At 45.8% G+C, this 24,358-nt stretch overlaps 3 protein-coding genes across 10 annotated transcripts in view; 1 reads left to right on the top strand and 2 right to left on the bottom strand.

Annotated features, from left to right (window-relative positions):
• Positions 1 to 1,656: 1,656 nt before the first annotated feature.
• Positions 1,657 to 16,288, bottom strand: U2AF1 (U2 small nuclear RNA auxiliary factor 1). 5 transcript variants are annotated; one of them, XM_032175505.2, is made up of 8 exons: positions 16,161 to 16,288; positions 13,011 to 13,098; positions 10,068 to 10,134; positions 4,398 to 4,447; positions 4,145 to 4,243; positions 3,360 to 3,493; positions 3,176 to 3,268; positions 1,657 to 1,950 (listed from the first exon to the last, which is right to left on the bottom strand). In XM_032175505.2, exons 1-8 carry the CDS (start codon positions 16,202 to 16,204, stop codon positions 1,803 to 1,805), a joined length of 723 nt encoding a protein of 240 aa, XP_032031396.1. In that variant the 5' UTR covers positions 16,205 to 16,288; the 3' UTR covers positions 1,657 to 1,802. The 5 variants fall into 5 exon arrangements, with proteins under 5 accessions (XP_032031396.1, XP_032031395.1, XP_058283543.1 ...); XM_032175504.2 differs by lacking the exon at positions 10,068 to 10,134 and adding an exon at positions 9,156 to 9,222 and having other exon boundaries at positions 16,161 to 16,280; XM_058427560.1 differs by lacking the exon at positions 16,161 to 16,288 and adding an exon at positions 15,722 to 15,893.
• Positions 16,289 to 16,834: 546 nt separating this feature from the next.
• CRYAA (crystallin alpha A) overlaps positions 16,835 to 24,358 on the top strand; it is a 58,594-nt gene continuing 51,070 nt past the window's right edge. For 3 of the 4 annotated variants that reach the window (XM_058427656.1, XM_058427657.1, XM_058427659.1), the window contains exon 1: positions 22,974 to 23,686. The gene's annotated coding sequence lies outside the window, so the exon portion shown is untranslated. Of the gene's footprint in view, positions 17,036 to 22,973; positions 23,687 to 24,358 lie in introns of those variants that run through there. The other variant, XM_032175501.2, reaches the window with a different exon arrangement.
• Positions 23,663 to 24,059, bottom strand: LOC116482219 (large ribosomal subunit protein mL51-like). The gene has a single exon (XM_032753532.2). The coding sequence runs from the start codon at positions 23,997 to 23,999 to the stop codon at positions 23,688 to 23,690; it is 312 nt and encodes a 103-aa protein (XP_032609423.1). The 5' UTR covers positions 24,000 to 24,059; the 3' UTR covers positions 23,663 to 23,687.

Below are 24,358 nucleotides of genomic sequence, written 5' to 3'. Positions count from 1 at the left end.
CCAGGCTGGTCTTTTTTTTTTTTGGAGACGGAGTCTTGCTCTGTTACCCAGGCTGGAGTGCAGGGGCGTGATCTCGGCTCACTGCAAGGTCCGCCTCCCGGGTTCACGCCATTCTCCTGCCTCAGCCTCCCGAATAGCTGGGACTACAGGCACCCGCCACCACACCCAGCTAATTTTTTGTATTTTTAATAGAGACGGGGTTTCACTGTGTTAGCCAGGATGGTCTTGATCTCCTGACCTTGTGATCCGCCTGCCTCAGCCTCCCAAAGTGCTGGGATTACAGGCATGAGCCACCACGCCCAGCCTACCAGGCTGGTCTTTAACTCCTGACCTCAGGTGATCCACCCACCTCAGCCTCCCAAAGTGCTAGGATTATAGGTGTGAGCCGTCGTGCCCAGCTGATTCAACTTACTTTTATTTTTTTTTGAGACGCAATCTTACTCTGTCACCCGGGCTGGAGTGCAGTGGTGCCCACATCACCAAACACTGCCACTAACCCATCTAAAATTATCATCTGCCCACATCGCCAAACACTGCCACTAACCCATCTAAAATTTCTGCCCACCACCCACATCGCCAAACGCTGCCACCAACCCATCTAAAATTATCTGCCCACTACTATAATATACAAACCTATTTTTTTCTAAGAGACAAGGTCTCACTGTGTTGCCCAGGCTGGAGTGCAGTGGCATGATCATAGCTCACTTCAGCCTCCCAGGTCAATCGACAGCATCACCTTTTTGAACTTCATCACATACAAATAGGCGTTCATGAGATACACTGGCCAAGTAGCATGTCCTGCCAATCTTCACTGGGTGTGTAGTTAGGGCCTAGCCACTCCCCTACTCCACCAGCGGGATCTCTGTCACTGAGCCCCCACGAGGAGCAGAGCAGGGCAGGAGAGCCTGGGCGACTCCCACCCAGAGCCGGGAGGTTTTTGAGGATGAGGTATGTGGACACCTGGGCATGGTTTGGGATGGCCTCGCTTGGAATGTTTTGGTCTTAGGAATGAAATGCTCAGCCCCCAGCACTGACTTGTGGCAGGAGCCCCACACTGGTCAGCTGGCTGTCACCAGTCACACCACCAGCACACGCCACCCGAGTAGCTTGGGGAAAGTAACACCAGAGTGTCTAAAGACTAAAGGCGGATCTGCACCACAGGCTTCTGGTGTCTCCCACAGACACTGGCATAAGGAAACACAGACACAGACTACCGGCCCTCAGTGTGCCACGCGAGCATCCATGCTCCCTCCCACGCGCCTCCCAGGAAGGCATTGGGTTCTTGACACAAACTCGCAGGAACGAGAAGGTAACATGAGTCGGGCCCACCCACTGTGTCTCATCACAGGATCAGCCTTCTTCCCAACACCAGTGCAGTCTACAGTGTGTCTACTGATTACAGCTAAGCACTTCTTCACTAACCAGTTACAAAAGAAACCCCAAAAGGCGTTCCATGACAGCCTCGAGAAACTCTGGATTATTTAACATGTAGATCTCACCTGGTATGTGTTTTATTTCATGCCCTAAGATAAAAAATACCATTTCATTTATACTCAAAGTGGCAGATGGATATTAATCTTTACCTCCAAGATGACTAGCAGATTTACAAAGAAAAAGAAATTTAAAGAACTTCCACAAGAAATGTTACACCAAGAATACTGTTATCACTACAAATTTTATTCAGAAACCCATCTTTGTATGTTTTTTTTTTTGTTGTTTTTTAAAAAAAATTCCCCTTATGAACTGGTTTGGTCAATCAACTACAACACTTTCTAGCAGACATAAGGTAAAAATGGCATGGCTCAGAATCGCCCAGATCTTTCACGATCTCTCGACCGCCTCCTGTCACGCTCCCGTCCGCCGCCGCCTCCACCACCGCCACCGCCACCTCCACGACCACGGTCTCTAGACCGAGAACGACGCTCCCGGGATCGGGATCTTGATCTATGCCTGCAACCAAGGAAAAGAAACAAAACCGTGCCATCCAAACCAGAGTGTGCAGCACAGAACCACACCCACACTCTGCAACACCGCGCATCTCCTCAAGCCAACGGCACTGATAAAGAAACACACTAAAGAGACTACACTCCATGACTGAGAGGCACCCTGATTTCAGGTATTAAAAGCTTCAGGAGAAAAAAATGTGCAGCTTAGAAGTGAACAGGTGTAATGCCTTCCATCTTCTGTCTTCTTCTAGAACCAACTCAAACGATCACAGGAGATCATAATGAAAATGAGCTGGACACACACCATCTTCAACCCTCACTGACCCCACGCTTCAGGCGCTCATAGCTACTGTGTCCATCAGGCCGGTTTTTGGGCTGGGGAGAGCAGGCCTGTTTTTCTTTTATGCTTCTTGAATGCTGACAATAAAACAATCACCACCCATCGATCTCCTAGTCCATATTTAACAGAAGAGGGATGAGAACCTGTCCCGACTCAGAACTCAATCAGTTCGATTCTGACATCTTGATTTTCTCTGCTCTGTGACCTGACTGTCGGGCATTTAAATGTAGGATCAGAGAGATGTGACTGCTGGGCCTGATTCTGCCAGTGTCCCGAAGGGAGGATGCCACCGATCCCAAGACATAATGAAATGCCCTAAAACCAACAAACAAAACCAAAGACCCCAGTGGACATGTGAAATATGTAAAGCAAAAAGCTTGTCCAACCTGCGGCCCAACACAAATTCATCAACTTGCTTAAAACATGAGATTTTATTTGCAATTAAAAAAAAAGTTATCAGCTATCATTAGTGTATTTCATGTGTGGCCCAAGACAATTCTTCTTCCAATGTGTCCCAGGGAAGCCATCCCTGATCTAAAGGAGGTTACAACGTCTATTCTTCTTCTTCATAGTATCTGGGGGAATAAACTGCACGCCCACTTTCTCCACAAGCTTCACGTCCGCGGCTGCCCAGTTAACCACCCTCTTGCTTGATTACTAAGATCTGATCTCTACTTGAGAAGTTGGATAATGAAGTTACCTGTGTGCAGGTGAATATTCTTCTCCAAAGAGGACATTTGGATATTTAAAAATATGTACTACGTTCTAAGCACTGCCTTTTAAAAAACAGAAATGACACCTATGCCCCCAACTTTTTTTTTGGAAGGGGGGGCGGTTGTGAGGGGAGAAAGAAGCCACTCAGCTTAACAATGGGCACAGGAATACTCACTTCTTGCGACGGCGCCCATACAGCTCCCGCCGCAGCTCTCTGGAAATGGGCTTCAAATGCATGAAGTTGCAGAAGCCGCCTCGTGTGCATTCTCTGTGGGTGGGTTGGAAGGAGACACTTACTACCTCGTGTGCACACAGCCCCGGACTGTGCTCAGCCACGTCACTGGCCGCTCCTCACTCACCCCATCTCATACTGACGGCAGCAGGCTTCTCTGAAGTCCGTCACGGGTGACAGCTCGGCGTGGATCGGCTGTCCATTAAACCAACGGTTATTCAAGTCAATCACAGCCTTTTCCGCATCTTCCTCACGGCGAAACTGAAAAGACAAAAACAAAAGTGCTTGCCATCCACGCTTTAGTAACGCTTTCTGAATCACCAATCCAAGTATGTATCAGAGAGAGAGATACACACTCAAGTATAATAAGGTGAAATAGCATTACAGGATAATTGAAAAATCCTTTATTTTCAATGAGATTAACTTCAAGATAGTCCAAAATTTTGCCAAATGTTGCTTTCATTTTCAAATTCAACTGGTTAAGGGAGCAAATATGGCTGTGTAGGCAAATAAAGTTTTATTCACTAAAAAAGAAAAAGAAACCAAACATGTGAGTAAACCTAACTTTTCCTTAGTCCAAACAGCTTCTAACCAACAGGTACTAAATATTCTACACTGAAATAACAATGGCCGCGGTGTACGGTCCGTCCTTCAGTTCTGCTGGCTGGGCGCATGTGCAGGCTGGCCACCGCCACATATGACGCAGCCGGTAGGTGCCGAGCCAGTGCACCCGAGCCCTGCTGTGCACCTGAGCATCCAGGATCTCAAGGTGCACAGCGGCAGGCACTCCATCCTCGCCTGTCGGCCTTGGCCCCGGCACACTAAGCGGCTGCACCACTGTCTCGCTCTCGCCTGTCGGCCTTGGCCCCGGCACACAAAGTGGCCACGCCGCCGTCTCGCCCTGGCTCCTACCTTGACGTACACGTTCCCCACCAGGTGGTCTCCCAGGTTGTCACAGACGTTCATCTCCTCTACTTCCCCATACTTCTCCTCCATTTCTGTAAAAACCTCCTGAAGGGAGATCACAGTGGTTTAAGACTGTTATACATTACAAAGTGTCATTAGATATAACTCATGTATGTTTATTAGCAGAGAAACATTTTAAATCCTTCCAAACAGATATAGAAGATCAACAGGTCTATTAGTTACAGGTCAATTCTCTCACCTCAAAAAATTCATCATAGTGTTCCTGCATCTCAACATCGCTCACGGCACCTGGAAACAACAGAAATCTTGCTGGTTAGAACGTGTTAACTGAGTGAACTCTTGTGCTTAAACTCAAACTGCTACAGTAACACACACGAGATTATCTAGAGAAAAGCCTGTCAGAGCTGCACTCTGCAGGAGCACTCAGGAGACTGAGCCACATGGCTACTTGTGAATGGTGTCAAGTGTGGTGCGATTTTAAATGCCCCCATGACAGTCTCGATTCTGGCTACTAAGGTGTTAAAATCACAACCAGCTTTAATCAGCATCAAAAGGGCCACATTTTCAGAAACTGTGAGGAAAAAGTTGACTCTCAAACTACGAATTTTTTTTTTACACCCACAAGATGCAGTCTTGCTCTGTCGCCCAGGCTAGAGTGCAGTGGCACCATCTCAGCTCACTGCAACCTCCACCTCTGGGGTTCAAGCGATTCTCCTGTCTCAGCCTCCGGAGTTGCTGGGACTACAGGCGCCCGCCACCAGGCCCGGCTAATTTTTTTTTTCTTTTAATTTTTAGTACAGACAGGGTTTCACCATGTTGGCAGGCTGGTCTTGAACTCCTGACCTCAAGCGATCTGCCTGCCTTGGCCTCCCAAAGTGCTGCAGTTACAGGCGTGAGACACCGCACCTGGGCTCAAACTAAGAAATATTAAAATTTTCTTCCTTTTAAGATTTAGAGTAAAGGACAAGTAAGCACACTGATGTCTTCCCCTCTTCTATAAGTTTAAAATGAAACCTGAAAGCAGGGTCAACGATTAAAACCTGATGTTCCTAACTAGTCTTTTACGGACCGCCAGCCATGGCATGCTCTCATATTCTTCTGATGTGATTACAATCCAAGCAACCATGAAGATTCAGGAGGACAGTTCCCACGCAACGTTACAGTATTGTGGACGCCCTCAAATAAAGGGAATGGTACAATGTTTTGCTGATGAAAGCATTCTTTTTCTTCCTTTTTTTTTTTTTTTTTTGAGACCGAGTCTCACTCTGTCGCCTAGGCTGGAGTGCAGTGGCGCGATGTTGGCTCACTGCAACCTCCGCTTCCTGGGTTCATGCGATTCTCTGCCTCAGCCTCCCGAGCAGTTGGGACTACAGGTGCCCACAACCACGCCCGGCTAATTTTTGTATTTTTAACAGAGATGGGGTTTCACCATCTTGGCCAGACTAGTCTTGAACTCCTGACCTCGTGATCCACCTGCCTCGGCCTCCCAAAGTGCTGCGATTACAGACGTGAGCCACCATGCCCGGCGCAAGCATTCTTAAGTTTTATATTCCCAAACTATTTTCATCAGTTTATTCTTCATAATTCACACGTATTAGGTAAAATCATGTCTGTTGCATGGGAGATTTGGCAAATTTACACTCTATCCCCATCATCATTCTATCAAACTTAATTAATTTTTTTTTTCTTTTGAGATGGAGTCTCTGTCCACTCCAGGCTGGAGAGCAGTGGCGCGATCTTGGCTCACTGCAACCTCACTTCCTAGGTTCAAGCAATTCTCCTTCCTCAGCCTCCCAAGTAGGTGGGACTACAGGCGCGCACCACCATGCCTGGCTAATTTTTGTATTTTTAGTAGAGATGGGGTTTCACCATGTTGGCCAGGCTGGTCTCAAACTCCTGACCTCACGTGATCTGCTCACCTCAGCCTCCCAAAGTGCTGGGATTACAGGCGTGAGCCACTGCGCCTGGCCCACTCTATCAAATTCTAGAGTTCTCTAAACCTGAGAAATCACAGAGCTGGTGTATCAACAAACATGTTCAAATCAGCTAGATTAGGGGCTGGCAAAAGCCTGACTGGTTTCCAGATTGGGCCAGCTGCCTTAGCCTGTGCACCCAACGTGGGCATCTGACTGCTGGCACACAGGTCTTTGAGCTTGCTCGAAACTCTTTTTATCTTTTTTTTTTTTTTTTTTTTTTTTTGAGATGGAGTCTCACTGTCTCCAGGCTGGAGTGCAGTGGAGTGATCTTGGCTAATTTTTGCAGTTTTAGTAGAGACGGGGTTTCACCATGTTGGCCAGGATGGTCTCAATCTCTCAACCTCGTGATCCACTTGCCTCAGCTTCCCAAAGTGCTGGGATTACAGGCGTGAGCCACTGTGCCCGGCCCCCATTTTATCTTTAAAGATAAAAAATAACGTCTTATTTTCTAATTCTGAGAATGATTTAAGTTCACTTTCTAACCTATCTGGGGCTGTTTTAGTTATTTTTGAACTTCCAGGAATCTGCTTTCAAACCCAAATTTTATTAAGTGTAACTACTTGGACAGCCTGCCAATCATATCCAGGATATCCCAATTGAAAAGCTATTGGGAATGTACCTTCCTCCCCGAGTAGAAATCATGTTATAAACAGCCAAAGAAGCCTATTCCAAAGGGCAGATTTTAGTATTTCAAATTCACTTCCTTCCCACATCAGAAGAATGTGAAGAGGAGAAAAATATTCACATGCTCAAAGTTTCAGCAGCTTTGAGAAATGGTTTTGGGGTGATTATTTTAAATTATTGGCTATATTTATTCTGCTTAAAATGTTTCAATCAAAAGTGACTTGAAAGGCAGAGAATTGCATTAAGATGCAATTAAAAACTTATTTATGACTCAGCCTACGTTAAATACAACTGGGAAAATAAAGCAGTTTTCTTACAGAAATATCATTCTTAAACTGGGATTGATAGTTAACTTTAACCCACGCATTTGAAGCTTATTTTTCTACATACTAAAGGGTATGTTAAAAAGAGCCAGTAATTTTAGGTAATTGATTTCTTCCTAAAATGATGAATTAATTTCATCTAATTTGTACAATCTGGACCCCAGAATTGGAATATAACATAATTGCTAAACTTTTAGTTTGTAGCATATGCAAAACAAAAGTGCTGTGAACTGCAAATAAAGACACAATGAAAACTAATACAACATTCTATTGTCAGTCAATAAAGCATATACAGTCCCCAAATAAACGATCAGGGCAAAGAATTAATTACTGTTACTCAATCATGTACTTCCATTCACTTTTATCCCAGGGCAGGGTTGTTAACAAAAATTATTTAATAAGTGCATATAGAAACATTTCCCTCCGCCTATTGATCTATTTCCTTAAAAAACAAAAGAAAACAAACAAACAAAAAAACAGGTATTTTAAACCAAGGGTTACCAAGTAAATCCTGCTACCATCCGACTCAGGGAAAGAAACCTCTACTATCAGGTCAGTATTAGCACTGAAAAGCATTTAGTGTCTTGGCAGGAAAAGTTGACAAGAAAATCTCATCCACACACAGAAATGCGCAGCACTGCGTGCGAGGAAGCCTCCCGGTGCGGGGCCAGCTCGAGAGGGGAATGCCCCCTGGGATCATCTACCCCATGTCGGTCACCCCATTAACTGAGGGGCTCTGGTTCAAGGGTGTACACAATTTAGGCTTGTGGATATCCAAGGGCACCTCAATTTTTACTGCTTTAAAACAGAATGGTGAATGGGAAGTGCCTATCTTTGGTTTGGACTTTTTGATTTTAACAAGAGTCCAGGTGTTCATTTTAATTTATGCATAAATGACTAAATTCCAATGATTCTATAGTTGGATGGCTGTAAAAATCAAATTTTAGTTTTCTGAACTTTCTAATCATACTCATCTACGATATTTCCTTCTCTAAAAATTATCATTAAGTAAATATTCACAACCTAAATTTAGTATTTCCCAGTACAGGAAGAAATTGGCAGCATCTACTGAATGCCCAGTTTCGATCTGTTTCTAAATGGAGCAAACCAATTCCATCTCCTAGAGCTGGAGACTGTATCCAGGCAGTGTGTGGACAGAACGGACAATCTTTTCTGCCAAGGGCCTATTTGAGTGGAGCACCCCCACACGGGTTAGACGGGTCGGCACGGGGCTGGTGGGTGAGGAACTCAGGGATCAGTGCAAGCTGCAGACCCTCATTTGGGGAATGCTGTCAGAAAAATGCTCTCACAACTACAGGGTGCACTCCAAAATGGAGTTCAAGGAAAAAAGGCTAATGAGAAATAAAATCTGAAAAAATAACTTAAAAAGTTTGCTTTTTAAAATTCCAGAAAGTGAGAGTAACATTCAAATATTGTTGCTCTAAGAGGGAAGAATATGACTCGACATTTAATTCCAGTACATTCCCTCCAGGATGACGGCCAACGTAAAGGAAGAAGGGGCAGCAGCAGCTCCAGACTGGTTTTTTTTTTTTTTTTTTTTTTGGAGACGGAGTCTCTCTGTCGCCCAGGCTGGAGTGCAGCGGCACGATCTCGGTTCACTGCAACCTCCACCTCCCGGGTTCAAGCGATTCTCTGCCTCAGCCTCCCTAGAAGCTGGGATTACAGGCATCTGCCACCACGCCCAGCTAATTTTTGTATTTTTAGTAGAGATGGGGTTTCACCATGTTGGCCAGATTGGTCTTGAACTCCTGACCTCATGATCCACCCGCCTCGGCCTCCCAAAGTGCTGGGATTACAGGCGTGAGCCACCGCGCCTGGCCCAGCTCCAGACTGTTTTAAAGGGCACCCTTTCCAGTTACTTTTTCCCTTTTTAACACACGGTGGGAGCTCAAATCTCCAACAGAGGTTTCCGTGGGGTCAGTGGGACGAAAGCTCCTTGCCACCTCTAGTGAAACGCGGTCCTTGACACTAGCACGGCAGACCAGATGGAGTGGACACTGAGCTCTGACACGCAAGCCCAGGGAACCGGGGAAGGAACTTGTATGAACTTACAGCGCAAACCGTCAGCAGACTGGGAAGAGTTTTGAGGGTTACGGTAAATGTTCAAGAGGGCAATGGTCTGAAATACAAAACGCAACAACTTTATATTATGGAAAATTAAAGGTAAACACTTAACCGGCTGCCTCTGGCAAGTGCTTCAGTTGAGATTCAGTGCTGAAAAGAGAGCAAGTTATTTTCTGGAGAAGCAGAGGCGTTATCTCAGTTGGCGGCTGCCTTGAATCCCTAACACTGCGGTGTAACGGAGGTCTCATGATATGCCCATCTTGTACTTCTGCTTACAGAACGTGAAAACTCTCCTTTTCAAAATTCCAATTCAGGTAAAAGCACAAATAGTTTCCAGACTAGCACCAAAATGTTCTTAGATGTGGCAGAAAATTTTTAATGAACTCGGAAAGAATAACGCTTACATAAACTGATGGAAAAAATTACTGTATTAGAGAAATACAATTGTTACATATCATGAAATCTCCACTTCCTGGAGGAAAAATTATAATGGTGAAATAAAACCCACACTTACTGGGCAACTTACCTTATCGATTCCTTAATATTCCTAAGAGTTTTAATTTTACACAAAGAACTTAATAAAGGCCAGGGGTTCAGTCACTGTAAAGACCAATGAACGGCTCAAAATGTTGAAATCCGTTTCACATGGATGGACCTGCTCTCATGACAAATGTCAATCAATGGAGGTGGCCGGGCCAGTGACCCTCCCTAGAAGGGAAAAGCCTCCTGAACGTGGCCAAGTATCAAGTTCTTGCTGTGTGCGCCAAGGAGTTCCAGCACCTTGTCCTGTTTGCAACAGCTCTATGTCAGCAGCTCAGAAGCCAACATTATTTGTCTCAATTAAGAGTGGGCTCTTTAACACCATTGTTTTAAAAAAATTTCTCCAACTGTGGGACTTACAGTGTGAGCCGTCAGCCGTCTGTGCACTGTTTTGGGGATTACGATAGATGTTTTGAATCAAGATGGTCTGCGGGGAAAAAAAAATAAAAAGGGGAATTCTACTGGCTGCTGTGCATATATTAGACAATTGCAAAGAGACAATTTGTTTGCAAATGGCTAAACGTTTGTTTTGTCCCGCGAGTCAGACATTTGTCTTCTGAAGAGTACACCAAAACCATCATATTATGAAAACAGAGTTTGAGCAGGGGCTTGGGCCAAGTCAGCCAGCAACCAAGAAGAAACCGTATTGCTCTGAGTAGTCCCACGTTTTCAACGCCAAAGTGTTTCAATGCAAGATAAATAGGAGAATACTAACATTTTCTTGTACTTCAAGCTAGCAGACACCAAGAAGTGGAAAAATTCACATTATAATCATATTCCTCACACAAGATAATTTTTCAAAACCAAATGCGTAACTCAGCTGTCTGCAGTACTTCAAGTTCTCTGGTCTCCTAGCAAAACAGGCACACCAAACAGGTTTGTCAACTGTCATGGACACCCGGCTCTGATTTACACTTTCTTGGTGGGATCTCTGTTTACATAATACAATAGCTTAAAACATTTGCTCTTTTCCGATCCTTCTTTTAAGGAAAAAAAATCCTTTTAGCCCTTGTGCTTTAAACTGGATCAGGCAGACTTGAAACCTTACACTGTACCGTTCTTCTTAAAATCAAGTTGTCTGAAAAAACAAACCATGTTTAAGTTAGTAGGCTAATATATTACATGAATCTTAATGTCCATATCACTGTAAGCAGCTTATAAAGAAACCCACCCTGAATTATGCTAGAGATTTACAAGCTAAAGCAATCACTCGCATGATTTAGAAAAATAAATGTTTAGTCTTAACAATATCCATGTGAAGCAGTTTTGTAAATGGTGGTTTTACAAAACCAGCCAGCTCCATTTCTAGCTCTGTTTAAAGGGGAGTGGTTGTATGAAGAGTCCCTCAGTCAAAGGTGTGCAGCTGGGAAGCGCACCTAAGAGGGAGGTCTGACAAACTGTCCACACTGAACCACTCAGACCTGTATCAGGGCCCCGTCTCTTCCATAAGCCGTCAAGTACTGCCCTGAGTCAACTGAACTCAGGCCTGGGAGGCTTCCCAAAGCTGACCTGACTCAACTTTGAACTGAAATGACCGTAGCATGACAACCCTGATGAAAAGCTAAACTGAGCCCAATTATTCAATAGTAAAATTCAGTTGGTCTCACTCAGGTATTCTGGCAGTGGCTATTTAATGAAGGAAGCTTAACGTAAAGAGGCAATGCAGTCTAATGGGAAAGCCAAGGGTGGCTAGGATTGCCTAAAACCAACCAAAACAAACCCACACATCAAACTAGGATGCTTAAGCTGACACATACTACTGACCCCATCGAGCTCCAATGGGCTCTCCCCAGCACTGATCCGGAGTGCCTAAATTAACTTCACATTTCACATTCTCAGGTAATCTATGATCCAGAAAAACATAAAGAAAGTGCCTCCGGCCAGATTAAAGAAAACTTTTAGAATAGAGAACAGCTGATTTCTCTCAGCCCAACACTTGGGACACCCCCAAAATCAAAGAACTGGGTGGTCACTTAAGATGCTTGGTTATAGCACAATCCATGGCCACTGGTTTAGTTAGGGGAGACTCGGTTCATAAATCAAAACATTAAAGAAAAACAATTACAATACACAGAAAATTTAAAGCTAGTTCTCCAAGATTTTGAAATTTGTAAAAAGAAACACATGTTCAGAGCTATCAAAAGACAGGCTGCTATTATACTAACCACTTGGTAATTAGCTTAATGGAGGGAAAAGCCATCATCCTCTTCCCTTCTAAAAACACCGTGTGCTGTGGGGTCGTCCATGGGCTTCAACCGGACAAAACCCATGTTTCCTTCTCCCAGCTCACTTATACCAAGTGGTAGATTTTCTTAAATGCTTACAGGAAAATGTATACAGACAGATGTGAGCTCAAAGGCAGAGCCTGGCAGCTCCCAGGGGCCACACATAATAGCTACTCAACAGCTCAGAGGCTGCACATTTAGACTTCAAGGGTGGGTTGGAAGGAGTTCCCCAGCCGTCCATCTGGAAGGACTTGGGCATAGATTTTCAAATTTCAAATGTTCTCATCAACTTGGGCACAAGTTTTCTGCTCCGATTACAGGTGCCTTCTCCCTTTAATCCATAAGTGATCCTTTAGAGTGTACAAACCTTTGCCTTTTCTTCAATTAACCAAAAATAAAACTATCAAAAATCACAACTTTTGATTGAACTGAACTCAGAGTGGATCTAAGCCCAAGATAACGGGCACTCCTCAATTAACCACAGACCCGCTATGAGCAATTTACGGCCCATTTTCTACCTTTCAGCTTAATTTTTCATGTTTCCATGACGTGATGCAACTCGCTGTTTCCTCAACTAGGGATGTGAAAGTGAGGACGCAGCCAGAGAAGCTCGAGCGGCATGATGGGCCTGGTGACAACCATGCTAGCTTGTAAGGTGGCTCCATCACCTCTACTGTCTGGAGACAGCAAAGAGCAGAAAGCCCACTCCGTGTCCACTGGTGCCTGGAAGAGGCTAAGCCAAGGCTGGCACGGCCACCCACTCTGGACTCATGTCTATCAGAGAGGGTAGGGAAGATGGCAGGGCAGCAAATATCAGGCACAGCCAACACACAAACATCAAAAACTGATTTTTAAAGTTTCTCTAATGATAAAAACAAGGAGTGGTGGTCTCAGACCTTCCACTGGAAGTGGTTCACCTGCCTCACTCTTATTTAAATAAAAGAACACACTTATGAACACAAATGGAAAATACAACTACTAGAGAAAAAATGACTTGCTTAATATGTAGAAATTAACTGTCTTTGAAAAGAACATGAAGTTTTTATAATTTACATGGAAAAAAAAAAGGCAAACAAACCTGGCTAAACGTCGGTTTATTGTGCAACCGAGAGCACCTGTCTCCATGACGACATGCTCCAATTTTGAAATAAAATGAACAGTTGACTCTGTAAGGGAAAATGAGAGCTGATTATTTTGCTGAGAAGATATCAAACACATGGAAATATGTCAGCAGCATGACATACACTATCAAATTACTTTTAACCTCACAGAAACATGACACAGGCTTTTTTCCGTGGTATTAAGCACCTCCTCTTGCTGTATTTTAGGACAACGTAACTTCAACTTCCCTTTCTTCAAACACGCTACTTGTTCAGCAAAGACGGTTCTAACTCTAATCTGCCTCCTCCTCATTCAAACCCCCTCCACTTTCCTAACTGCACAGATGTTCTGTTTTTTTCTTAAATGGAGTATTACATTAGTCTAAAACTAAATGTAACTTAAGCAGTATCTGTTCTCCAGTTCTCCACATTGAAGTTCTCTCTTGAAAACACCGGTGTGGTGAGGGTTAAGATCCCAACTCTGCTACCAGCTGCTTGGGCAAGTCGCCCTAGCTCTCAGATGTCATCTGTAAATGATGACAATGCCAATGTGGCACTGTTCTGAGAGTCAGACAGAACGTATGTGTGCTTCACATATGGTGCTCACGAAGTGCTATCATTATCTAAGGAAAACAGAAAACGAAGTTCAGAGTCTCTCTAAACCCATGACACCAGACCAACAGGGAGTTTCAAAAAATAGGTCCTAAGTAAATCAGTTCTCCTGGTCTCAATACACTGAAAACAAACTATTAGGGGACTGACCAAACCCACCTTAGGAACCACCTTACGTCACCTTCTGTCTCTACTGCAAAACCCTCCCTTAATACTGTTCAAACACGCTGACAATCCAGATCCATATCCAATGGAACCAGCAATCATGCCTGTGTGCCAGCAATGTCAGGGAGGGAAGCTGATCTCTGATGAATTAGGACATCTTACTAGACAGACTCTATTCAAAATTCAATTTTTTTTTTTTTTTTACCAAGTGCCATTATGTTTTAAACAGTCAATCCAGAGTTAAGATTGAAGGGCCTCAACCTCAGTGAAATTTGATGGACATGAAGACTGACTAGCCACTGATTTATTATGAGGTAGCAATAAAGATGGGAAAGTCCGAATTTATCAGGAGAGGAAAGTGATTATATATATTTGCAAACTTATAGATCTTGAGATTATTTAACTTGATTAGACAATAGCATATCTTTAGGAAGTCATCTAAAAATAAAGAAAGCTTATTTAAAAACTACCTCAGAATGGGCAAGCCCTGGGCCTCAACAATTAATATTCAATTATTCCATACAATTAAACCACAGACAAGCTATTAGGAGATCCCTGAATCTAGAAAACATCTATAACTTCAAACATATAATAAGCTGAATATTTTTTAATTGGTAGAGATCTATATTTTATTCTTAGCTTAAATAATAATTAAAACAAAGTTAATATGAACCATCAGCTTCATTTTTTAGGAGTTGATCCTGTTTCCTGGAAGCTAAAACCCCACGTCTCCCTGAAAAGAAAACACAAGTAACCTAGATTAAATAATCAACTTTTCTGAATTAAAACCATGACCTTTATAGTATAGCCCAATAGACTGAAATGTGGTTGCTTATAGCAGAAATATAGGGAGATAGACTTTTACAAGACAGAAGTCATGCCACATGCAAATATGAAAAGGCGAAATTAATGATGCCCCGATCCTACATGTGTTAGTTCTTCACCCTAAACTCAGAAGAGCCTCTTGTTCCAGTAGAGCTGGTCTATTCATTCGCCAAGATCATACCGTGAGTTCCTTAGGGATAATATCCAAATTTTACCCATGTTTAAGTCTCCAGAAACTGACCTATAGTTGACCCCCACTAAATGTTTCTGGAGTGACTATAACTGGTAGATTTTGGCTTAAAATTCTGCTAGAAATATAGCCTCCTCATCCAAACAACACAGGAGATTCTACCATGTGTGAAGAGGACATTTTAAAAAATAGACTCCATCCTGGAAAAGAGAAACATTTTAAACAGCGTTTGAAAAAAGTGGCATTAAAAACATCTGTGACAAATTTAGGGGTTTATCACTGAAAACATAAAGTCATGTTAACTTTGTATGGCACTGAAGAATGCCAAGATAACTAAAGAGTAGATTAAGCCAGATGCTGAGTCTTTAGGTTTTCAAAGTAAGAATTATCCTTCAAACGTCTGAAAACATTCCATTTAGTCTAAACTACAGCCAACTCAATGGAAATTAGTACGTGCCAAGGTGGCAATTAAAGCTGAAATTAAATGTTTTGCTTTTAAGCTAACGATTGATTAGGGAAGGCATGCAACCTTAAGGAAAAAATTAAAACATCTTTTTCCTTATATCAAAATTGTGTCTTCAAGAACAGTCACCGACTTACAAGTTTTCAACTTAGATGATGGGTTTATCGGGGTATTAAAGGCATTTTCGATTCATGATGGGTTTATCGGAACGCAATCCCATCGTAAATCGAGGAGCACCTGTATTTTAAGAGCGGATCACGTCTCTTGTGGTTAGATAGTTAATCCAGTAGTCTCCACCATACTTTTCCTTGTCATATCTCCTTATTGCCGGCCCAGTGGTCGCTTAAACAGGCAAGAGGCTGGCTAAGTAGATAAAACACCAACGCTTAGGACCCTAAGTTAGATAAGCGACTGAATACTGGCGAGGCTGGTACCAGAGCTTGCTCGACAGGACATTCACAGCTGAAAGTTGGAGCAAACGTGTCCACATCGAAAAGGCCCGGATGCTCCAGGCAACTTTCAGCGCGGCTCGAGACGGCTTCCGGGACCCGGCGGCTCGGAGGCCCGGACGTCGGGCGATCAGCCAGTCCAGGCCCCAAGGCCGGAGAGAGCTCGGCCGCGGCGCCCCGAAAAGAAGCACCATTCATTCACCCCGCTCCATTTTTCCGCCGCGCGGCCCACGAGGCGGCGGCGGCGCGCGGCTCCGGAGGGCGCGCAAGGGGCCGGAAGGGCCGCCGCTCCTTCCCGCCGCGGGCCCCTCCCCCGCCGCCGCCGCCGCGCCGGCCCGCCTGGGCCTCCCCGGTCGCCCTCCCGCCGCCTCAGCCACCCTGTGCCCCGATCGCGCCCAACCCCCGGCGGGGGGCTCCCACTCACTTGTCTTTCTCGGTGCCGAAGATGGAGGCCAGATACTCCGCCATTTCCCACCCGCCGCCGCCGCTGCCGTCGACACTTCTGCCGACGCCGCCGACCCTGCCGACGCCCGCGGGAGACGTCACCCGGACGCGACGACGCTCTTCCCCGCCCGGACGTGGCAGCGCTACCCAATCAGGCGAGGTGCTGCCTGCGCGTGGGCGGAACGCATGCGCGTAGGGAGCACGTAGTGCGCGTAGGAGGCTCCGCCTTTTCGGTCCTCGGAACCCGCGCCCCCTGCCGGTGCCCTCCCCGCCCGGCCCTAGCTCTCCCGCTTTCTCGCTGGCCCTGCTGGATCCTGTGCGCCGGGGACTGGGGGCTGGCAGTGCAGACCGAACCCGGGGCCGAGGGGCTTCTCCACAGAGCCGCCTGGGGCTCGGTGGGGGGCGCTCAGCTCGACCCCAGCTAAGGGAGCACTAGGAAGTGCGGGCGTCCCCTTCCCTGCACCCTTGCGGGGCGGGAACCGTCGACCTAAAAGAAAAAAAAAACTGAGGCAAACTTTCGCTCTGCTGCCCAGGCTGGATCATGGCCGGACTCGGCTCACGGCAACTCCCTGCCGGGCACACCATTCTCCCTCACCTCTGCCACCACGCCCGGCTGATTTTTTGTATTTTTAGTAGAGACGGGGTTTCACCGTGTTAGCCAGGATGGTCTCGATCTCCTGACCTCGTGATCCGCCCGCCTTAGCCTCCCAAAGTGCTGGGATTACAGGCGTGAGCCACCGCGCCTGGCCAGCAAACTTGATATAAGTAGAGAGGTTATTTGGGCCAAGTTTGAAGATTGTAACCCGGGAACATAGCTTCAAGTTGCCCTGAACATAGGATTTGCAACAGTGACAAGTGAGTCTATGAAGCTTAAGAGGGGGGCAGTTCTTAAATGGCTCACCAAGAATTTACATGAAAATAACAGAAGCTGTTAATTGGCTGTACGTTGTTCTTTATATCGTAATTCCAGGAAAGGAAGTTCATGGGTGAAGGCCGCGGGTCCGGAGCAATAGTGCCTTTAAACAATTGCCAGGCATGGGTGGGGACCGCTGAAGCCCCATAGACCTGTCTCTCAGGGCCGGATTAACCTCGCACGCCTCACATAGCTCGGACGCTCTGTGTAATTTTTCTTTTCTCACACCCCAGTCCGCTTCACCCTCCCTGAGCGCTTGCCAGGTGCGACCTCCCGGGGCCCTGCACTCTTGCAGTTGCCTGGCCAAGGCCACCCGCAGGTGGAGCTGGAAGGCCAGTGACCTGCCTCTGGGATACCCTTTCAGTCTCCTCATGTCACAAGGCTGGAACCATTCCGTTGGAACGGTTCTGTTCCTCCTGCGTTTTAACCCCATCAAGCAGCCATTTTCATCTGGTTTCCCACATTCATCAACTCACCTGCGATTTACCTAATTTCCAAGGCAACTATCAACTCTGGTTAGGTAGAAGTCAGAGAGACGGGGCCTATTTCACTTACCTCCTCCACAAGATGAGTCCCAGACTGTGGGGCAGGACCATGGGATCCTCTTAGCTCGGCTACAGCTGAATGCTGAGCCCTAGTGTTTGGGCGGATTTGCGTGTTAGAATTGCATTTCTCTTGGGAACAGCATCTTCCTACCTGGGAAAGATGAGCAAACTGGAAACCTGTATTAGAAACAGTAGGGCCTCGGAGGTGTAAACCAAAAAGTATCTTGAGACAGGGCTCAATCAATTTAGAAGTTTATTTTGCCAAGGTTAAGGACAGTGCCTGGGAGGAAATAAAACATGGTATCACAGAAACAGTCTGCGGTCTCTGCCTTTCTCCAAAGATGACTTTGAGGGCTTCGGTATTTAAAGGGGAAAAGTGGGCTGGAGGCGAAAGCGGAACAGTGTGGTAATCCACACGCTGCAAGAGAAAAGAAGCAGGTCGGGAACAGTCGACTGTGTACAGCTCACTCCTCAGCAAATCAGCAGTTTACATAAGAGAAGCGGATGTTGAACCTTTTATCTGTAGCCGTCTGCTTAGGAACGAAAGGAAAGGCAGCTGCTTACATGACTCAGCTTTCAGCTCATTCTTTTCCTTTTGACAGAGTGAACTGGGGTCCTGAGTTTTGTGTTCCTTTCGCAGAGGTGAGGCCAGAGAAGTGACAAGACAGATGCCAGTCCAGCAGGTGGTCATGTCCAGAAAGTGCAGCCTCAGGACACGGTCTGGGGACAAAGACTGCTGGAGAGTTGGAAGCTGGCAAGAGGGTCTCAGCTGTGAAGTCCCTGGGGTGGGGGAGAAGTGGTCGGAGAAAGCAGAGGTAAGGTCTGTGCGTGGGAACTGAACTGAAATCCACAGCTCTATTACAAGGAATTAATCTGGTTACTAGAACCAGGGTAGATGATCAGACCAGGGTCACCAGTGCCATCCACCCATTTTTCGTAAGAAAAGAAAAATAGGGCAGTGTGAGCTCTGTGAGGTGTGCAGAATGATCAGGCCCCGAGAGGCAGGAGCGTGGGACTTCATTCAGCGCCTCTTCCACCATAGAAGCAACTGTCCGGGGCAATTGTTTGATGGAATTTTTGCTCCTGACAGGCTGCCTCACCCATTATCTTCATGTTCACATGGAATTAGTGATACTAAGAACGATGCGTAGCCAATCAGCACCTTCTGTTATTTTAATGCAAATTCTTGCTAACAACTTAGGGACTGCCTCTTCCTTTTCCTTAAAAACCCACTGTAACTGCTGCTAACGGGAACATATGTTCAGGGCAGCCTAGGGGCATGTGCCCAGGTAGCCATCCTCAAGCTTTGGGCTCAAATAAACTCTATACTTAATCATATTTCCTGAATTTCATTATTTGAGGTTGACATTTTGGCAACCCAGATAGGACCTGAAGCAGGCCTTCAGGGATTGCCACTACTTCATCAATAGTTGGAGCCTTGGTACCAGCACAAACGACTATTGCTTACTTGAACTCACTGGGGCTGGCAGGGGTCTCTGGTAAGGCCAGTCTTGGGATCTGAATCCTCCCAGCTTAGTTGAAGATTGAGACTTATACACTAATAATTTGATAGGGTTGGAACTGAAGCTCCACTGAAAGGTAGGAGTTTCCATTTTTTTTCTCTAGAGATTCTGTTGACTGCAGATTTGTGATTCTCACTTCTCTCTGAGGTTTTGCTTGTCTTTTTAGAGTTTGCAGCCTTTTCTCTCATTTGAAATTTGGTCAAGGAGAAAGTGTCATCTTTAAAACTGGCCATATTCTGAAACTTGGTTCAACTGACAAATCTAAACATTCTTCTTCTTCTTCTTTTTTTTTTTTTGAGACAGAGTCTTGCTCTGTCGCCCAGGCTGGAGTGCAGTGGCATGATCTCAGCTCACTGCAACCTCTGCCTCCTGAGTTCAGGCAATTCTCTGCCTCAGCCTCCTAAGTAGCTGGGATTAGAGGCGCCTGCCACCATGCCCTGCTAATTTTTTGTATTTTTAGTAGAGTTGGGGTTTCACCATCTTGGCCAAGCTGATCTTGAACTCCTGACCTCGTGATCCCCCCGCTTCGGCCTCCCAAAGTGCTGGGATTACAGGCGTGAGCCACCACGCTTGGCCACTTTGTTCTTTAGTGACCAAAATTCCTCCCCTTGGGCATTTTTTGGTTATTCAGAAGGAAAATCTAAATTATGGGCACTTGTGCTTCTAACGGAGACATCCATCTGCAGAAACGGCAGCTGGATTCATGGACAATGCTTATGGTGCCACCTTCTGTCAATATCTGGAAACATGGTCTCACTTAACCCATGAAGACCCCAGACTATAATAGCTAAAATGGGGTGCCTTTAAAATACGTAAATTAGTATTTTAATTTATTTAATTTCCTAGCACTCAATAGGAAAAAGCTGCGTCTAAAATTTAAAAACTGAGAGAGCTATTTTTCAATGATACTTAGAAGCTTCTAAAAGAAGTTCTGATGAAGTCATTTCTTTGCAAGAAGAAAACAAAAGATTATCTGAAATATTTCTTTTTGTTTGTTTGTTTTGAGACAGAGTCTTGCTCTGTTACCCAGGCTGGAGTGCATTGGCGTGATCTTGGCTCACTGCAAACTCTGTCTCCTGGGTTCAAACGATTCTTCTGAGCTGGGATTATAGGCGCCCCCCCACCTTGCCTGGCTAGTTTTTTTTTTTTTTTTTTTTGAGACGGAGTTTCATTCTTGTTGCCCAGTCTAGAGTGCAATGGCACAATCTCAGCTTGTTGCAACCTCCGCCTCCCGGGTTCAAGCGATTCTCCTGCCTCGGCCTCCCGGTAGCTGGGATTACAGATACCCAGCACCACGCCTGGCTAATGTTTTGTGTTTTTAGTAGAGATAGGGTTTCACCATGTAGGCCAGGCTGGTCTCGAACTTCTGGTCTCAGGTGATCCACCAGCCTCGGCCTCCCAAAGTGCTGGGATTACAGGTGTGAGCCACCATGCCCAGCCGTCCACAGTTCTTTTTAAAATTTAGAAGTAGTTTCAGGCTGGGTGAGGTGGCTCACACCTATAATCCCAGCACTTTGGGAGGCCAAGGCAGGTGGATCACGAGGTCAGGAGTTCAAGACCAGCCTGGCCAAGATGGTGAAACCCCATCTCTATTAAAAATGCAAAAATTAGCTGGTCATGATGGTGGGCGCCTGTAATCCCAGCTACTCGGGAGGCTGAGGCAGAGAATCCCATGAAACCCAGGAAGCGGAGGTTGCAGTGAGCCAAGATTGCGCCACTGTACTCCAGCCTAGGCGACAGAGACTCCATCTCAAAACAGAAACAAACAAACAAACAAAAAGACCGTGGAGGCTTTCTCCTGTTTGTTTCCAGCTGCTGCTTCTCCTTCTGCCTCTGGGATGATCCAAACTTATCTCTTTCTGCCTGTTCCCTCAGCTCCCATACATCTCTTAAGCAGTGTTTTTGGAATTCCACAATGCACACATTTTCTTCTCTCAAAAAGGGGAAAGTATATTTAAATTTGGAACAGACGCTGGGCGCGGTGGCTCACACCTGTAATCCCAGCACTTTGGGAGGCCAAGTTGGGCAGATCACCTGAGGTCAGGAGTTTGAGACCAGCCTGGCCAACAGGGTGAAAACCCATCCCTACTAAAAATAAAAAAAGATTAGCGGGGAGTGGTGGCGGGCTCCTGTAATCCCAGCTACTTGGGAGGCTGAGGCAGGAGAATCACTTGAACCCGGAAGGCAGAGATCGCAGTGAGCCGAGATGGCGCTATGGCACTCCAGCCTGGGTGATAAGATGGAAACTGCGTGTCAAAAAAACCCAAAACAGCAACAACAACAACAACAACAACAACAAAAATAAGAAATAAAAAGAAAAGAAATAGGCCAGAAAAGAAATGTTAGCTCACGCCTGTAATCCCAACACTTTGGGAGGCCAAGGCTGGTGGATCATATGAGGTCAGGAGTTCGAGACCAGTCTGGCCAACATGGTGAAACCCCATCGCTACTAAAAGCACATGTGGTGGCATGTGCCTGTATTCCCAGCTGCTCGAGAGGCTGAGGCAGGAGAATCACTTGAACCCAGTAGGTGGAGGTTGCAGTAAGCTGAGATGGTGCCACTGCACTCCAGCCTGGGCAAGAGAGCGAGATGCTGCCAAAAAGAAAAAGAGAAAAGAAGGGAGGGAGGGAAATTAAAAAAATAAAATGCTAACATCCAGGGAATTAGTTCAGCTGAGATCAGATCTGAAACAAGTTAAAACCCTTTAAGTGCTCTAACTGCCTGTTCTGGAGCCCCTGCAGGATTTGTGAGTGCTCCAGCCTGTGGGCCAGAGGCTATGAGTCTCTGCCTTCATGTTTGCAGCCTGGGTTCAATTTCCAGTCCTGTGTTTTTTTTTTGAGACGGAGTCTTGCTGTGTTGCCCATGCTGGAGTAGAGTGGCACGATCTTGGCTCAGTGCAGCCTCCGCCTCTCAGGTTTCAGCAATTCTCCTGCCTCAGCCTCCTGAGTAGCTGGGATTACAGGCATGCACCACCACACCTGGCTAAATTTTGTGTTTTTTGGTAGACACGGGATTTCACCATATTGGCCAGACTGGTCTCAAACTCCTGACCTCAGGTGATCTGCCCGCCTCAGCCTCCCAAAGTGCTAGGATTGCAGGTGTGAGCCACTGCGCCCAGCCAGTCTTGTTTCTTTTTCATTTTTATTTTTAGAGACAGGGTCTTGCTCTGTCACCCAGGCTGGAGTACAGTGGTGCTATCATAGCTCAAAGTAACCTTGAACTTCTGGGCTCAAGTGATCCTTCTGCCTCAGCCTCCCAAGTAGCTAGGACTACAAGTGGGCATCACGATGTCTGGCTAATTTTTTAATTTTTATTTTTATAAATATGGGATTTTGCTATGTTGGCCCGGCTGGTCTCGAACTCACGGCCTCAAGTAATCCTTCTGCCTCCACCTTATAAAGTGCTGGGATTATAGGTTCAAGCCATTGCACCTGGCCATGTTTGTTTTAAATTATTCTTGTAACTCTGGACCTCTTGGGGAACACATATTTTATTCATCCTTTTTCATTCCGTGAACAGCTTTTGATTTCTTGTAGTTTCCTGTCTGTGGGGGCATACAGGGCTTTTGGACCTTTATGTATAGGTGCTCAGCTGAGAGGCTGAGGTCCTAGAACATATGGCTGGACAGAAATGTGGATTGTACTCCATGTGCAGCTAGCGAGATTTCTTTCTTTTCTTTTTCTTTCTTTTTTGAGATGGAATTTCATTCTTGTTGCCCAGGCTGGGGTGCAGTGGCACGATCTTGGCTCACTGCAACCTCTGCCTCCCAGGTTCCAGCGATTCTCCTGCCTCAGCCTCCCGGGTAGCTGGGATTATAGGTGTCCACCACCATGCCCAGCTAATTTTTTGTATTTTTAGTACAGACAGGAGGGTGGGAGAACCTGGCTTGCTGAGTCTTCTGGCTTTTGTAGCCACCCAATGAGTTCACCTTGCAGGCTGCCTAGATGGAGCGGATTTATCGGGACAGGGGAATTGCAATGCAGAAAGAGTAATTTACACAGAGCTAGCTGTGCCGGCGACTGGAGTTTTATTATTACTCAAATTAGACTTCCCAAGAATTTGCGGATCGGAGTTTTTAAAGATAATTTGGGGGGCAGGGGCTCAGGAACTAGGAGTGCCGATTGATCCGGCTGGAGATGGAATCACAGGGAGGGCAAAGTGAGGGTTCCTTGCCATCTTCTGTTCCTGAGTGCGATGGCAGAACTGGCTGAGCCAGATAGCCAGTCTGGTGGTATCAGCTGATCCATCGAGTACAGGGTCTTGCAGAATCCTCAAGCACTGATCTTCGGATTACAATGGTGACGTTATCCCCAGGAGCAATTTCGGGAGGTTTGGACTCACAGCCAGAGGCTGGATGACCTTTAAATCAAAATTTCTTTTTCTTTTTTTCAAAGAAGACCCATTTTATTACAGAGAGCATACAAAGCCGTTTCCTCATAAGGAAAAGTACAGCTTCCCTTCTCCAGGGTGACAGATGAGCCTTTTCTGAAGTTCTCAGCTTTCTCTTCTATCGATATTTCCCATGTCAGTTAAAGTGTTTGTAGAGATAGCTGATGTGTTTATTAAGGTTGTGCAGCTCATCAGCGAACATTCTATTTCCAACCATTTTCTTCTTTCGCATACAGCGTTGCAATTCATTCCCCTTCCAACCTCGAAGCCATATGGGGTCCCTGATCCGTTCTTTGGGGTGCTTTTCAAAGTTTCCCAGGATCCTGATGTCATACACTCTGAACATGGCCCTCCTCTCGTTGCAAGGATCAACTACTTTGGGGGGTGGGAGGTTGAGCCTTGTACCAATCAATCTAGGAACACCAAGAGAGAAGCTTCTGCATGCCATACCCAGTCCCACAGGCGCCTACCTGCCCCACATAAGAGGCTCCCTGCCATTTCTCTAGTCTCCCCCTTCAACAGCACACCAAATAAGCCCAAGAATGAGGACCAGATATGGCCCTCAATAAGGCGACAGGAACCGTCCCTGCCGACTTCACACGGGTACTAACGTGAAGGTAGCCATCTTGGGCCTTAAAATTTCTAATCTTGTAGCTAATTTGTTAGTCCTACAAAGGCAGACTGGTTCCTAGGCAAGAAAGGGATCTTTCTGGGAAGCGGCTATTATCAATTTCGTTTCAGAGTCAAACTATAAGCTAAATTCCTTCCCAAGGTTAGTTGGCCTGTGCCCAGGAGTGAACAAAGACA

This window comes from Hylobates moloch, unplaced genomic scaffold (genome assembly GCF_009828535.3).
Source record: "Hylobates moloch isolate HMO894 unplaced genomic scaffold, HMol_V3 SCAFFOLD_14, whole genome shotgun sequence".
Lineage (NCBI taxonomy): Eukaryota > Metazoa > Chordata > Mammalia > Primates > Hylobatidae > Hylobates > Hylobates moloch.
The sequence above is the reverse complement of the archived record's forward strand: the minus strand, read 5'-3'. Positions and strand labels throughout refer to the sequence as shown.